General features: G+C 39.1%; 2 protein-coding genes across 2 annotated transcripts; both read left to right on the forward strand.

The window, feature by feature from the left end:
- The first annotated feature begins 7705 nt into the window (after positions 1 to 7705).
- LOC136283149 (uncharacterized) lies at positions 7706 to 8843 on the forward strand. The gene is made up of 2 exons (XM_066171501.1): positions 7706 to 7736; positions 8100 to 8843. The coding sequence occupies exons 1-2, from the start codon at positions 7721 to 7723 to the stop codon at positions 8639 to 8641; spliced, it is 558 nt and encodes a 185-aa protein (XP_066027598.1). The 5' UTR covers positions 7706 to 7720; the 3' UTR covers positions 8642 to 8843.
- Positions 8844 to 11660: 2817 nt separating this feature from the next.
- On the forward strand, positions 11661 to 13658 carry LOC136283114 (uncharacterized). Its single transcript, XM_066171394.1, has 5 exons — positions 11661 to 11775; positions 11883 to 12100; positions 12515 to 12605; positions 12848 to 12997; positions 13120 to 13658. Exons 1-5 carry the CDS (start codon positions 11661 to 11663, stop codon positions 13656 to 13658), a joined length of 1113 nt encoding a protein of 370 aa, XP_066027491.1.
- The last annotated feature ends 1091 nt before the right edge of the window (positions 13659 to 14749 follow it).

A 14749-nucleotide genomic window follows, 5' to 3' on the forward strand; every position in this document is an offset into this window, starting at 1 on the left:
CAAACTGGCCTTGGTTGTCGACACACTGGCCTAAATCGTCGGCAAACGGGCCTAGGACACAGACACAAACACAACATCAACGTATATTTCAATAAGTCGATAGAGTTTAAGCATATTACATAAGCATAATACATAATACTGTGTTCCTGATATTCTTTGCAGTGCTTATATTGCATTTTGGTTTTTACATAATCTCATTGTAATGGTTTCTGAAAAAACCATCATTGTACGAAGCCAATAAAGTTATTACTATTATTATAGATCGAAAGTCTATCTGATTTGATCAACCACATACAACTGACTCGAGGTGACTAAAGAAGGAATGATTTAAGTCAGCGCTGACTTTGATTGGTAAAAGTATGAAGGCATTATAAAATTCAGTTTTGTGTCCGAGACATAATCCGCAAAATTATTCCAATTAAACATGTTAAAGCTTACAATCAAATTGAACACCTTAGGTTTGACTTGATCAACCACATTGTCTTCAGTTTTTGTTGCCTATATTAGCCCAGTGAGTCGCCTGCGGGGATACGCTTTGTGTGCGCCCCGAAGCGTCAGGCGACCGAGCAGTAAAAACGAGTGACAAAGCCGAGGACGATTGTGACGGGAAATAAGAAGCAAATCATAACTGCTGATTGTCGGCTGTGCCGTGGGTGGGGAATATACGACCACTGCAACACAAGGTGTACAGAGACCGTGTTTGACGAGGGTGCAGCCAAACGATTGGTTGTATGTCATATCTGTCATAAAACAGTAAATTGTTTAAACTTATGACTTTCCAATTAGTACCAGGCTCAAGGTGAGTGTGATTTTTTTTCCCTTTGTTATTAAGGATTACAAGAAATCGACCTTACAAACAAAGGTTTGTAAACATGCCAAGCGCCGTAATTTACTTTGTTATAACGCGAGTAGAGACGAAAGTCCTCAAAGAGAACCGAAGTGGACAGTCCGAGTTCAGAAGGTTTTCACACTCAGTTAGATTGCAAGCTTACGTACGGTAATAAAAACAAACACAGCTAACACTCCTATACTATACAAAGTTTTGTGTTCAAAACAAAACAGAAAAAACAGGAACGATGAAAAATATAGCCAAACTGGCACAACTGTTAAATTTCATACTAATCATGAAGGTGCCAGAGCGACTGCGATTACGCTGAGGTCCATCGCGGCTAAACCATCATGGTGATCTCCGATAATCACAGTGAAGAAAGCCTAAGAAATTACATTGGCCGCCCTTCGAGTGAACAACAAAGAGCTTGCTCTGATATCCTTTCTGATGCACTGGGTGGATGGCCACATCAGTCACAGCAGCCGAGTTTAACGGCGCTGTCATCTCAAACAATCTTCGTGTTCCTGTAAATTCGGCTGTCGTTCCTTCATAAAACACACGTCTTGAGCAGTTTGTTTTCTGATTGTTATGTGAAAAAACTTGCGTGATATTATGAGCCACAATTTAGCCGGATTTCACTGAACATTTCACTTTCAGATTGTCTACGTCTCGTGTTTCTCCCCACTTCTCTGGTGCTGTGGCCGCTTCCTGCGTGCTTTACGACAAAACAGGGCACAGTCAAGGCTTCTCTATTTGTTAATTATAATTCAACAGATACGTTCTCGAAAAAAAGCGTAAGAGCTGCTCAAGGCGAAGCCGAGAGGAATTTTAGTTCTCGAGTACTAAAAAATATAACTCTAACTAATTTGGCGAAGCAAAAATAGGGGGTCTTCATTTCGCCTTTCTTATTGAGCATAAAACGATCTTGTTAATTTTATGGGTTACAAGGCAGAGAAATTCGGAACTTTACCAGTTTTTTCGATTTATCGATCGGAGAGCTGAGAATGACAAAATAATGTTTATTTGGACGGACGTAACGTTTTAAGGTGTCGTATGTATGTATGTATATATATATATATATATATATATATATATATAAACGAATGTGGGGGTAGAGTCTACCTTGGCATAAAGTGCTTAATGCTGTGGTAGCAGAGCAGACAGACAGAACTTTTCAACTTTTCAGTTCTGTTTGACGAGCCCTTAGGCGCGAGACTCAGAGTCACAGAGAATCGATGCGTCCTCTTTAATTATTTAACTTATGTATATATAAACTATATATATATATTCGTTTCGTTTCTGCAAAGATAACATGTTGAAGCACAAGTTGGTAGTGTAACCTGTTTACAAAAAGTTTGCAGCCTGATGCAAATTAGTAGGTTCGCTTTATCTTTAACTCCCAGGTTTATTACGTTTTATGTTCTCGGCATCTGTATCAACGTTCTCAGTAGTTCTTTACTTTAAACAGAGTATATTATTTTGAACGGCTATTAGTGATTATGAAAACTTTCACGCGATATAAGGTGATCAGAGCTAAACGGATGTAATCCACTTGTTACTTAACTAAGCGAAAAAAAGTTATTCAAAGGATGAAATGGATGAGTTTTTGTCCTCTCGATTTCATGTCAATGGAAACAAAGTGAAAAAATCAATTTTCTTTTACTTTGTATAAATTATGTCATGCATCCTGTGTGGATGTTTCTTGTGAGGAAAGTCGACTCTTTAATTGCAAATTCCTCAAAAAAAAAGTCACTCTGTTGATTTGGCAAATCAGATTATCAATGATAATGATAAAAGTAGAAACAAACTCTTCTATTACTGCGACGAACAAAAGAAATTTTCGTGCAAACTGAAGAGCAATTAAAGCGATGAATAAAAAGGAATCATGAATTATAGATAGGAAGTATTTCAATTGTGAGTCAATGACCCTCAGAGGAAGGCAAATATAAGAAAGCTGATATGCAACAAGAAAAACTAAGGAGCTCCACCTGGGAAAGATAAACCGGCCAATTTCAGTATGGCTGTTTTATGGCTGACCCAGTTTGCCATTGTTAGCCTAAACATCCTTTTGGGAATTCTGTTTGTCCTAGCAGACAAAGACTTTTGTGGACGCGTTTTTGAAACTCGAGTCGGTGAGTAAATACTTCTAAATAAAAAAGAAAAGAGGAAAACACCGATTCTTATACTCTCTTTGTATAGCTAGTAGTTACTAGAAAGAACGTTTTTTTTCGTTACAGACCATGCCTTGGTGGGTCATGTTATTCAGACGACTGTTGTTGTGGACGAGTTTGAATGCCAGTTGAAATGTATGGCAAATAGCAGCTGTAAGTCGATCAATGTTCATCCCGGTGACAGCAATAGCCTAAGGGGCGGGAATCCGTCTTACCGCTGAAATACTGTACAACAGCTTCACCAGAGCTGTTAGCAACGGTAGTCACGTGGATTGTACGTTCTTTTTTGTTTACTGCAATGAAATCTCAGCTGAGTGAAGGACAAGTGTGTTCTCAGTTATTTCATGGCATCCTTCGTGATAAACAGCGTTTTATTTTCGTGACCGTTGCTGATTTCACGGTATGAAGATTTAATCCAAAGCTGTCGCGAGGACGGGTCGTCCACCAAAACGTTGGAAACAAGAAGCCAACCTCCTGGAAAAAACGAATGAAATCTGGATATTAGACGCGATGCCTGTTCCAATTTTTATTGCGGTATGTACCTAACTCAACAACAACTTCATTGAATGTCTTTTATTTTCCAAAGTATTTTTAACTCCGTCAGTTGTCATGTCACAGTAGACCTTTATTGGCTTTCCGTTCTTCTCAGGGTCGATCCAGTACTTCCCGTTTTTTGAAAGAAACGTGAGTCTCGGATGTCCTTACAGGAATGACCAGGCTGATTGTAATATAAGCCTCTGGTAGCTGAAAAAGAAATGAGGTTTGATCATGATGGGTTTATTAATCTTAACACACCAGGTAAGACGCTGAAAAAAGGGGAGAAAGCTATACGCAAACTTGAACACGACGGTCCACATTTATCTTCAGAAATGCGTTTTAAAAAGGAGCCAATTGAAAATTTCCACCATCCTCATTGCACTTAATAGTCATGTATTTTGTTTGACAACGTCTACAATATAACTTTTCTATAACAGTCTCATCGCTTACGTGTTTCACAATGTTTTCCTTTGTATCCTGGATGACACTGGCCGTTTTTAGTTGTTTGTTTTCGCCTGCGAGAAACATCCATGCAGGAGGCCTGATTAGTAAAACAGAAAGGTGAACTTTTTTCTTCCCGTTCTGCCATCGATTGTTGTTCAGAGTAAACAAAGCTTGTTTTCTCTTTATCAGTATTCAGACGCTTAATGTGCGATTTTTGAAAGCAAATTTGACGTTACCTTTACACTCTTGTCAACACTCAGAACATGCTATACAAGCGGAAATGAAACCTTTTGGTTCGAAGGTTGTTGCAAAACAGGAATTGCAAAGTGATGGAGATAGTTAAGACTCGCTTGAAAAATGTTTGCCCGAGATTTTAAACTGTCTGATGTAAGCGAATAACAAATGATTCTCTCAGATTTCATTAGTATATAGCAGTAGTTCCGAAAAATTGTTCTTGGCAGTAAATAAGATAGGAAAGTTATCAACAAACCTGCTTAACCCACAACCCACCTGAACAGAGCTATAATATTTAGATCCTTTCTTCTTTTGAAGACGACCTGGCTTCATCTGCCGTGTTTTATTATTCATCTCACAGCTGCGTTTTCCTCCAAAACAACCGCAAGTTGTCATCAATGGAAAGACATGAAGTGGGGATCAATAAAAGTTGTACAGGAAAGGTTAAACGATTCTACTTTATATTTACCAAGCGCTAATCACTAGTATTTGCCAAATGGGGATCAAAGATGGGAGTGCGACGAATTCAAGAAGAACTCTCATACAGAATTTTTTTCGCTGTCCTCTGATGATTTTTGGGAAGTCTTTGTTCGCTAAGACCTAAAAGCGACAGTCAAATACACCTACTTTCACAGCCCTGAAAAGCTCTAACAACACACGCAGAAAAATACCATATTTTTTCAGGTGTGTTTGATATAGCCAATCAGCTGCTGACACGTCAATCGCCTTTCACGTCTGTTGTTGATGAGTGAACGGCGAGTCTTCACCATTCTCAATTCAAGGTCGTTTGTCGGAATGTTATCGGATTATGGCTGCTAAAAAACTGAAAAATCCGTATCGTATCAGTGACATTCAAATTTTCCTAAAAGAGGAAGTAAACCAAAATACCAAAAGAAAAAAGCGAAAGTTACGTATTCAGTGCCCTTGGTAATTGCATTTCTCACCGCTGAGAACGAAAATCGATTGTTGGAAGACTTGTCAACTTTTGCTGTGTATCTGAAAGATTTCTTCAGTCGGTAAGGACAAGGGCAATAACTGAGAATTTTGTAAATTGAAAATTACGCCCAATTTTGCTTTTAGAAAGATTCAACGCATTCTTTCATCTTGAGCTTTAGCGCCAAACTCTAAAAAATTCGTACCGCTGACAGACAGTGAGGTTCAAACTTCCCTAGACGAGGAAAAAAAACCGATATACAAAAATAAAAACCGAAATCTACGCATTCAGTGGCTTTGGTGTTGGCATTTTTCGCGGCTGACAATGAAAATCGACAACTGGAAGTTTTACCACAGGCAGATTTTGGCCGTTTACCTGAAAGACTTCATCTGTCGGTAAGGACAAAGTCAATAAATGAGAATTTTTTTAAATTGAAATTACGACCATTGTTGTTTTTGTAATCATGATTCAACGCATTTTTCCATCTTAAGAGTTAGCGCCAACGCACTTTACGATTTTTATTCGGAGATTGTCAATTCTTTTATTTCCATTCGTTAATAAAGTCAACTTTTCTTGTCAGTAAAGAGCTACTGTGTTTATATGATAAACAAAATAATACATTGTTGCTTGTAGATATTGAATTTCTCTTCTCGTGTTGAACTCGACATCTCACTCGTTCGCCGCGCTTACTTGTAACCTATCGAGTTGAATACTCGAAGAGAAACTCTACATCTACGCACTTATGTACTATTCGTGACATAACATTCATTTGAATTTTGGTCCTCTTTTACTTTCAGTCAGTATGATTGTGTTTTAGGCACAGACTAACTCTATAGCTATAATTCCGGCATACTATGAATTTGTGCCAGGGAAAATATGCACGTTGAACCTGAAACAGTACCACCAGCTCAGATAGTCTAAGTGGCTTTGAACCTGCACAGGCGGTGGTAAAATAGTTGACGCATTGGATTCCGGGCCGAGGGCTCTGGGCTTAAGAACTAGCAGGGTTATTGTGTTCTTTTCTTTGTGCCTATCTCCATCCAGGAGTAAAACAGGTAACAACGAACTGTCAGGGATGCCTCACAAAGAGAGGGGGGGGGGGAGGACAGAACAGAAACTGGGATAAGCTCCAGTCTGATTGGCTACATGACTCAAGTACAGACATCACCACTCTTTTTGAAAAAGCATTACAGATCAGAAAACAGAGAGAAAAAGAAAAAAGTAACCTTGCGGGAACATACATCTTGATACACTGAATTTGTCATCAGGCATAATTTTAAACACATTCACGTCGAAGCCTCACTGGTCTTGCACAAGATTCTCATAACATTTTCTGTCCTGAGTAATTGGTAGTCCTGAGGGACTTTGGCCGAAGGGAGGCGGAAAAGCTTGTAACTGATCGAGATAATTATCAGAGTGAAAATTTTGCTGCACTGGGGGAGTGGGTAGTGTAAAAGTTATGTTATGACTAGGTCGTCGGGGCTGAATTTTTATAGCAGAGCCGCTATAAACTTTGAACAGGACCTATTATATCAGGCTTGAAAACATGTAAAAAATGTCGATCTAAGAATTAACGGGAAATGATTTGATGTACTATTGTTGATATGATGTATTTATTTTGTTAGGTCGCCTGCCTGGATGTCGGTAAGTTTCATCCGGGATACATAAAACACAGTATCAAACACCTGGATGGCGAGAGGATTCTAGCAAAGTTTATTGAGAGACCGTTCCAAAAAAAAAATTACCTAGATTTCATCTGCTGCAATTTTACAGCTTGAAGCGTAAGATAAAGTATTTTTGCAGATTAAAATGGTCGAGATTTGGTCACTTTGGCGAGGTCTAAGCTTTTCGATGAAATAGGACAAATTTGACGCAAGCTAAGAATTCGAAGAAACCGCGCCGTTATTCAAGATGCCTGCTGTTTGTGCAATACCAGTGACACCCCTTGTGATGTAAATATGTCATATTGTGAGGCCTGTCAGCTATAATTGCTACCTTGTGGGGTATTATAGCAAATACAAAATAGAATGTAAAAAATGCTCGAATAATGCCATCAAAAGTAACTTAACTAATTAGTGATTTTGCAAAACCAAAACAGTTCTGATTTAATTCTTTGTCAGTTAACCACTTTGCTTTGAGCCTACGGCTTGTTTCGATTTTTTCCATGACTTGATCCACAAAACCTAACAAAAATAATGTTTTTCTAACGGTGAGGAACTCGCGATGCAGCGGTAACTCAAGGATCATAAAAATTCCTTTGGACGAGATAATAGACTCTTGAGACCCTTGAGCAGGGATACCGTTGTGTGAAGACTATGAAGCTCGTTAATGTACATAGCATTTCCTTCTGTAGCTGTCAGAGGTTTATATAAGGATTCGCCTGGCCATTCATGTAAGGACATCCGGGACTCAGGTTTCTTTCAAAACGACGGGGAGTACTGGATCGACCCCGAGAAGAACGGAAAGCCTATAAAGCCTATAAAGCCTATTTTAGAGGACCCTCCTGTAAACCACTTTTGTGACGCTGGCATCCTCATTAAAGATTATAGTATTATAAAGGTCTACTGTGACATGACAACTGACGGAGGTAAGACATGGATCAAGATGATAATATAAAGATGAAACACTTTGAAGAAAGTTGTTGCTACGTTCTTCAGATACTACTCCTAGAAAAAAGTATCGAATGAATGCTTAGTGTATCAAATAAATGCTTGAAAGGTGGTGCTTCGTCTGTGATAATTTTGTTTCATCAACTGAGTTGGTAATGTGAATTGGCCACTGATGTATTTATTTTGTTAGGTTGCCTGACGAAGGGCAATTGCTCGAAACGTCAGCTTTAGAATTTTTCCGCAGTGGCCAATTTACATTATCGACTCAGTTGATAAAACAAGTGAACTCCATATTTTCCTTGGTTTGTTATAAGATATTTTAAAACATAAATTTGTTTCAGGAGGTTGGCTTCTTGTTTCCAACGTTGTGGTGGACGACCCGTCCTCGCGACAGCTTTCGATTGAGTCTTCTTACCGTGAAATCAGCAACTTTCCCGACAACAAGGCGCTCTTTATTACGAAGGATGCCATGAAAGAACTGAGAACACACTTGTCCTTCACTCAGCTGAGATTTCATTGCAGTAAACAAAAAGGACGTACAATCCACGTGACTACCGCTGCTAACAGCTCTGGTGAAGCTGTAGTCCAGTTCTTCAGCGGTCAGACGGATTCGCGCCCTTTGGGCTGTGGCTCGTTTAAAAGAATGAAAGATGATAACTCCATAACAACTGCAAGTTGTCATGGATGGAAAGATATGAAGTGGGGATCAAGAAAAGTCGCACAGGAAAGGTTAAACGATCATCCTTTTTATTTACCACGCGCTAATCACTGGTATTTGCCAAATGGGAATCAAAGATGGGAGTGCGACGACTTCAAGAAGAACTCTCATACAGAATTTTTTGCGCTGTCCTCTGATGATTTCTGGAAAGTCTTTGTTCGTTAGGAAATAAGAGCGACAAATCACCTACATCTGCTTACTTGGTCCTGAGAAATTTGAAATTACTGGCTCAAACGTTATGCGATGCTAAATGTTCTTGAATGTTTATTTTAAGTAGACTAAAATCTATAGATTAGTAATATTAGTGCCGAGTGTTGAATGAGGCGTCCTTCATCAGTAGAAAATGACGGGCACTCTTCCCTGTAAAAAACACCGCTAAGGAAAGAGAATACAAACTTTTCTATTCTCTTGTCTAAGCTCATAAGCTTGCCAGTGTTGAGATTAAAAAACAAAAGAACTATTGTTTTTGAACATTACAATTTTGACCAAGGACTGCGTCTTTTTTTTTTTTTTTTTGACTGCTATAATTGAAAAATTAACATGAACATGAACAAGTAGAGCTCACCAGGTCGCACGATGTTTGTTAGTTTGCGGCTTGGTAACCTTTTAGCAAGAGTTTTTATTTCAACCTGCTGTCCAACATCTCAATTAGCCTACATCTTAAGCTTGTAGCTATGTACGTTTGAATCACAATTTATAAAACAGCAAGTTGTGAAAACGTGTGGAAGTGTGTACCTGCCATTCTTTGCACCATCATAAAAACGCTCCGAAAAATCATTCAACGAATATTGTTCCGGCTACATTCTTGTAAAATTCATGTGATTTTAGTCCTCTTTTGGTCCGCTTCAGCCAAATGATCATCGTGTATCCATTTTTCGGGCACAGACTAACTCAATACACATAATTCCGCCACTGTTTGACCTTGCAACAAGGAAAAGGCCTCGCATTACCCATTTAATGTATAGTGGCTTTGAAACTGTAGGCGCTGTGGCCTGATAAGCGATGAGCGCGCTCGATTGTGGATCGGGAGCTCTGGGCTCAAGAACTGGCCCGGTTAGTATTTTTTGTTCCCAGGCAAGACACTTTACTCTCACCATGCCTTCTCTCCATCCAGGAGTATAAATGGGTAAAAGTGAATTGTCAGTAAAGCTTGAGGAAATGCTATGGAAAGAGGGAGGGGAGGGTAGAGGACAGAAACCGGGAGAGGCTCCGGCTGGAATGGTCACATGACTCGAGTACAGACATAACTACGTTCTTTGAAGCAGCATTACAGATTAGAAAAAAGGAAGCCAAGAGCATAACTTTGCAGGAATACGGTCAACTCTCTCGTAAACGGATACCCTCGGGGAATTGGAAAAGGTGTTCGTCAGTAGATGTGTCTGCCAAAGAGAATCATTCCCCGACGCGGATACTAAAGAAGAAAAAAAGGACGATGTCCCTTACGGGAGAGCGTTATGTTTAACTCTTATTCAAGTCAAACGAACGGAGAACTTGCTTTCCCGTGGACAAATAAAGATTTGGCAAAATCTATCCCCCCTTTTCTTTTGCCCTGTAAGATACCATACTTTGTTGATTGCAAATTTAAGACAGATTTTATCGCTAAGAGTCAATTACTATCCATAGGATGTCTGCTAACGAGAGAGCGTAAACAAAACAAAAGTCCAAAAGTGTTCACGTTCGCCCACGCGAGCGTCCGCCTACGGAAATGAGTAAAAAAAAGTTTGACTAGGAAGTAAATAAGGAATTTTACCACAATTGGCAGTAATGTCGCAATCTGATTGGGTAAATTGCCGTTGTTAATAAGAGTACAGTTAACGCTACTCGAGTCAGCGTGTCACAATCTCGGCGGTCACGCACTGAAAGAATCGTTTTATTTGCTGCGCTTCGTGAGTAAGAGTTGAGGCCACCCTGAACCGCCGTCGATTTATTAAATTGGCAATAGTGCCTGTAAGTAGAAAATTGACACCAGTTTCCTTCAAGTAGGAACTCGGACAACTTTATTAAAATTGATTCATCCAAAGCTATTGTTTAAAAAGCGCGGACCTAATTGACAAAAGATATTATGTAATAAGTTTTCGGGGAGTAGGCTGTTATGACCACCTGCTTATAATTTGCATTCTAAAATGAAACAACAACAACAACAACAGGAAAATGAATTCCCCGTTCTTCAACCTTGATCAGATCAGACCTACTGCGGATTGTGAACTTTGATGGCTTAACACTTTTGACAGCTTTAGTCTTTTTCAGCCAATCAGATTATTTGAACCATTATAACAAGTATTCCTATCAACTTATTGTGGCGCGCATTATGAGAGTACGGAGCATGCCGACGACACTGTTCTTTGCTTTGGCAATACATTTTGTTTTGAAAATTGAAAGTAATGTATCGGGAATTTAACGGATTCCTTATATATAAAACAAATAGAGAAGTCTCGATTGTGCTGTGTGCTGTTGTAAAGAACTTAGGAAGCGGCCAGAGCACTCAAGAAGTGGGGAGAAACACTTGTCTAAGTCTCGTGTTTCTCCCCACTTCTCTCGTGCTCTAGCCGCTTCCTGCGAGCTTTACAACAAAACAGAGCACAGTCGAGGCTTCTCCATTTGTTAAGTATGATTCAACAGATGCGTTCCCGAGAAGAGCGTAGGAGTTGCTCATGGCGAGGCTGAAAGGAATTCTAGTTCCTGAGCGCTAAAAAAAATATGGCTCTGACTAATTTGGCGAAGCAAAAATAGGGGGTCTTCATTTTGCCTTTCTTATTGAGCTTAAAACGATCTTGTTAATTTTATAGGTTACTAGGTAGAGAAATTCGGAACTTTACCGGTTTTTTCGATTGATCGATCCGAGAGCTGAGAATGACTAAACAAAATGTTAATTTGGACGGACGTTAATTGGAAATTCCTCTAAACAAAAGCCACCCTGTTGATTTGGCGAATTAGATTATCAATGGTAATGATAAAGTAGGCAAACAAACTCTTCTCTTACTGCGACGAACAAAAGAAATTTTCATGCAAACTGAAGAACAATTATAGCGATGAATAAAAAGGAATCATGAATTAGAGATAATAAGTATTTCAATTGTGAGTCAATGACGTTCTGCTTACAGAGGAAGGCAAATATCAGAAAGCTGACATACAACAAGAAAACTAAGGAGCTCCATTTGAGAAAGATAAAACGGCCAATTTTAGTATGGCTGTTTTATGGCTGACCCAGTTTGCCATTGTTATACTAAACATCCTTTTGGGAATCCTGTTTGTCCTGGCAAACAAAGACTTTTGTGGAAGCGTTTTTGAAACTCGAGTCGGTGAGTAAATAGTTAAAAAAAAAAAAAAAGAAAAAAGAAAACACCCATTCTCACACTCTCTTTCTACGGCTAATACTCACTAGAAAGAACGTTTTTTTTCCTTTAAGAACATGCCTTGGTGGGTCATGTTATCCGGACCACTGTTGTTGTGGACGAGTTTGAATGCCAGTTAAAATGTATGGGAAATAACAGCTGTATGTCGATCAATGTTCATCCCGGTGACAGCAATGGAAAACGTTGCTGTGAGTTGAATAATACAACACGGCAGATGAAGCCAGGTCATTTTAAAAAGAAGAAAGGATCTACATACTATAGCTCTGTTCAGGTGGGTTTTGGGTTAAGCAGGTTTGTTGATAACTTTTCTATCTTATTCACCGCCAAGAACAATGTTTCGGAACTACTGCTGTATAATAATGGAAACTGAGAGAATCATTCGCTATTGACTTACATCGGGCTGTTAAAAGTCTCGGGCAAACGTTTCTCCATGCGTGTATTAACTATCTCCATCACTGTGCAATTCCCGTTTTGCAACAACCTTCGAACCAAAAGGTTTCATTTCTGCTTGTATAGCGTATTCTGAGTGTTGACAAGAGTGTAAGGGTAACGTCAAATTTCCTTTTAAAAATCGTACATTAAGCGTCTGAATACTGAAAACAAGAAAACAAGCTTTGTTCACTCTGAACAACGATTGATGGCAGAACAGGAGGAAAAAAGTTCACCTTTCTGTTTTACTATTCAGGCCTCCTGCATGGATGTTTCTCGCGGGCGAAAACGAACAACCAAAAGCGGCCAGTGTCATCCAAGATACAAAGGAAAACATTGTGAAACACGTAAGCGGTGTGACTGTTCTAGAAAAGTTCTGTCTTAGACGTTGCCAAACAAAATACGTGACTATTAAGTGCTATGAGGATGCTGGGAATTTTCAATTGAGAAACCCTTTTATAACCCATTTCTGAAGATGAATGCGTACAGTCGTGTTTAAGTTTGCATATAGCTTTTACTTTTTTCAGCGTCTTACCTGGTGTGTGAAGATTAATAAACCCATCAAGATCAGACCTCATTTCCTTTTCAGCTACCAGAGGCTTATATTACAATCAGCCTGGTCATTCCTGTAAGGAAATCCGAGACTCAGGTTTCTTTCAAAAAGACGGGGAGTACTGGATCGACCCTGAGAAGAACGGAAAACCACTAAAGGTCTACTGTGACATGACAACTGACGGAGGTAGAAAATACATTGGAAAATAAAAGAAAATCAATGAAGTTGTTGTTACGTTACGTATATACCGCAATAATAATTGGAACAGGCATCGCGTCTTATATCCAAATTTTATTCGTTTTTTCCAGGAGGTTGGCTTCTTGTTTCTAACGTTGTGGTAGACGACCCGTCCTCGCGACAGCTTTCGATTGAGTCTTCTTACCGTGAAATCAGCAACTGTCACGACAACAAGACGCTGTTCATCACGAAGGATGCCATGAAAGAACTGAGAACACACTTGTCCTTCACTCAGCTGAGATTTCATTGCAGTAAACAAAAAGGACGTACAATCCACGTGACTACCGCTGCTAACAGCTCTGGTGAAGCTGTAGTCCAGTATTTCAGCGGTCAGACGGATTCCCGCCCCTTAAGCTGTGGCTCGTTTAATAGAATGGAAAATGATAACTCCAGAGCAACTGCAAGTTGTCATCAATGGCACGATATGAAGTGGGGATTCCTCTATAACACACGGGAAAGGTTAAACGATCCTCTTTTATTTGTACCAGGACATTATCACTGGGTTTTGACAAATGGGAATCAAAGATGGGAGTGCGACGACTACCTGGAGTCTGGTTCAGAATTTTTTGCGCTGTCATCTGATGATTTTTGGAAAGTCTTTGTTCGCTGAAGCCTAAACTGCGACAGTCAAATACGTGTACTTTCACAGCCTTGAAAAACTTTTAGCTACTAGCTTACTATAAGAAGTTATCAAATGCTTAATATTATCAAAAAATCTACTTGCACCAGACTAAAATTTATAAATCTGTAATATTTGCAGTGGGTCGTATATTAAGCAGTTTTCATTAGAAGAAAAAAATCTCTTGCAGTTTTCTTTGGGAGAAATACAGTCTAGTTCATTACCTTACCAGTGTTGAGATAGCTGAGAAGGACAGTCACTACAACTGACAACTGTCAGTACGATCACGATCACCTGTCATCCCGGACTCAAACCGTTTACTGTTAAGAACTATTGTTTGTTCTCATTGAAAATTCGACCTTGGATAGCGTCTTTTTTTTACGCTGCAATAATTGAAAAATTAACATGAACATGATTATGTAGAGTTCACCAAGTTACTTGCTGTGGATAGTTTGCGATTGGCAAATTTATTTAAAGCTGTTGTCCAACATCATATTTACTCTACACCTAAAGTTTGCACCGTTTACTTCATCAACAATTTATTAAACGACAAGTCGTGAAAACGTGTGAAAACTTGTACCTACCATTCTGTGCAAAAGAAAAAAACACTCAAAAAAATAATATGACAAAAGTTTTGGTGGATGCATACTTTTATCGTATATAAACTGTGGTGTTATAAAAAGATTTCCCGCCCTGAGAAAAGCTCTAACGACACACGTAGAAAAATACGATATTTTTCAGGTGTGTTTGATATAACCAATCAGCTGCTGACACGTCACTCGCCTTTCACGTCACTTGTTGATGAATGAACAGCAAAGTCTTCACCATTCTCAGTCCAAAGTCGTTTGTCGGAATGTTCTCGGATCTTATCATATAAACTACAGTGTTAGGGGACAGAAACTGGGATTAGCTCAAATGGCTCAAGTACAGACATTACCACTATTTTGAACAAGCATTACAGATCAGAAAAAAAAAGAAAGGAAAAAGTAACCTTGCGGGAAGATATATTTTGATACACTGAATTTGCTTTACCAAAAAAATATAGTAGCCATCGGGTATATTTTTAAACACATTCACGTCAA

The sequence above is a fragment of the Pocillopora verrucosa genome, chromosome 8 (genome assembly GCF_036669915.1).
Source record: "Pocillopora verrucosa isolate sample1 chromosome 8, ASM3666991v2, whole genome shotgun sequence".
Lineage (NCBI taxonomy): Eukaryota > Metazoa > Cnidaria > Anthozoa > Scleractinia > Pocilloporidae > Pocillopora > Pocillopora verrucosa.

Bases quoted from the DNA above. Each gene is read 5' to 3' on its own strand.
- LOC136283114 (XM_066171394.1), top strand. From the start codon at position 11,661: ATGGCTGTTTTATGGCTGACCCAGTTTGCCATTGTTATACTAAACATC. The intron at 12,101-12,514 runs GTGGGTTTTGGG...TTTACTATTCAG, and splicing joins CATACTATAGCTCTGTTCAG to GCCTCCTGCATGGATGTTTC. The intron at 12,606-12,847 runs GTAAGCGGTGTG...TTTCCTTTTCAG, and splicing joins AGGAAAACATTGTGAAACAC to CTACCAGAGGCTTATATTAC.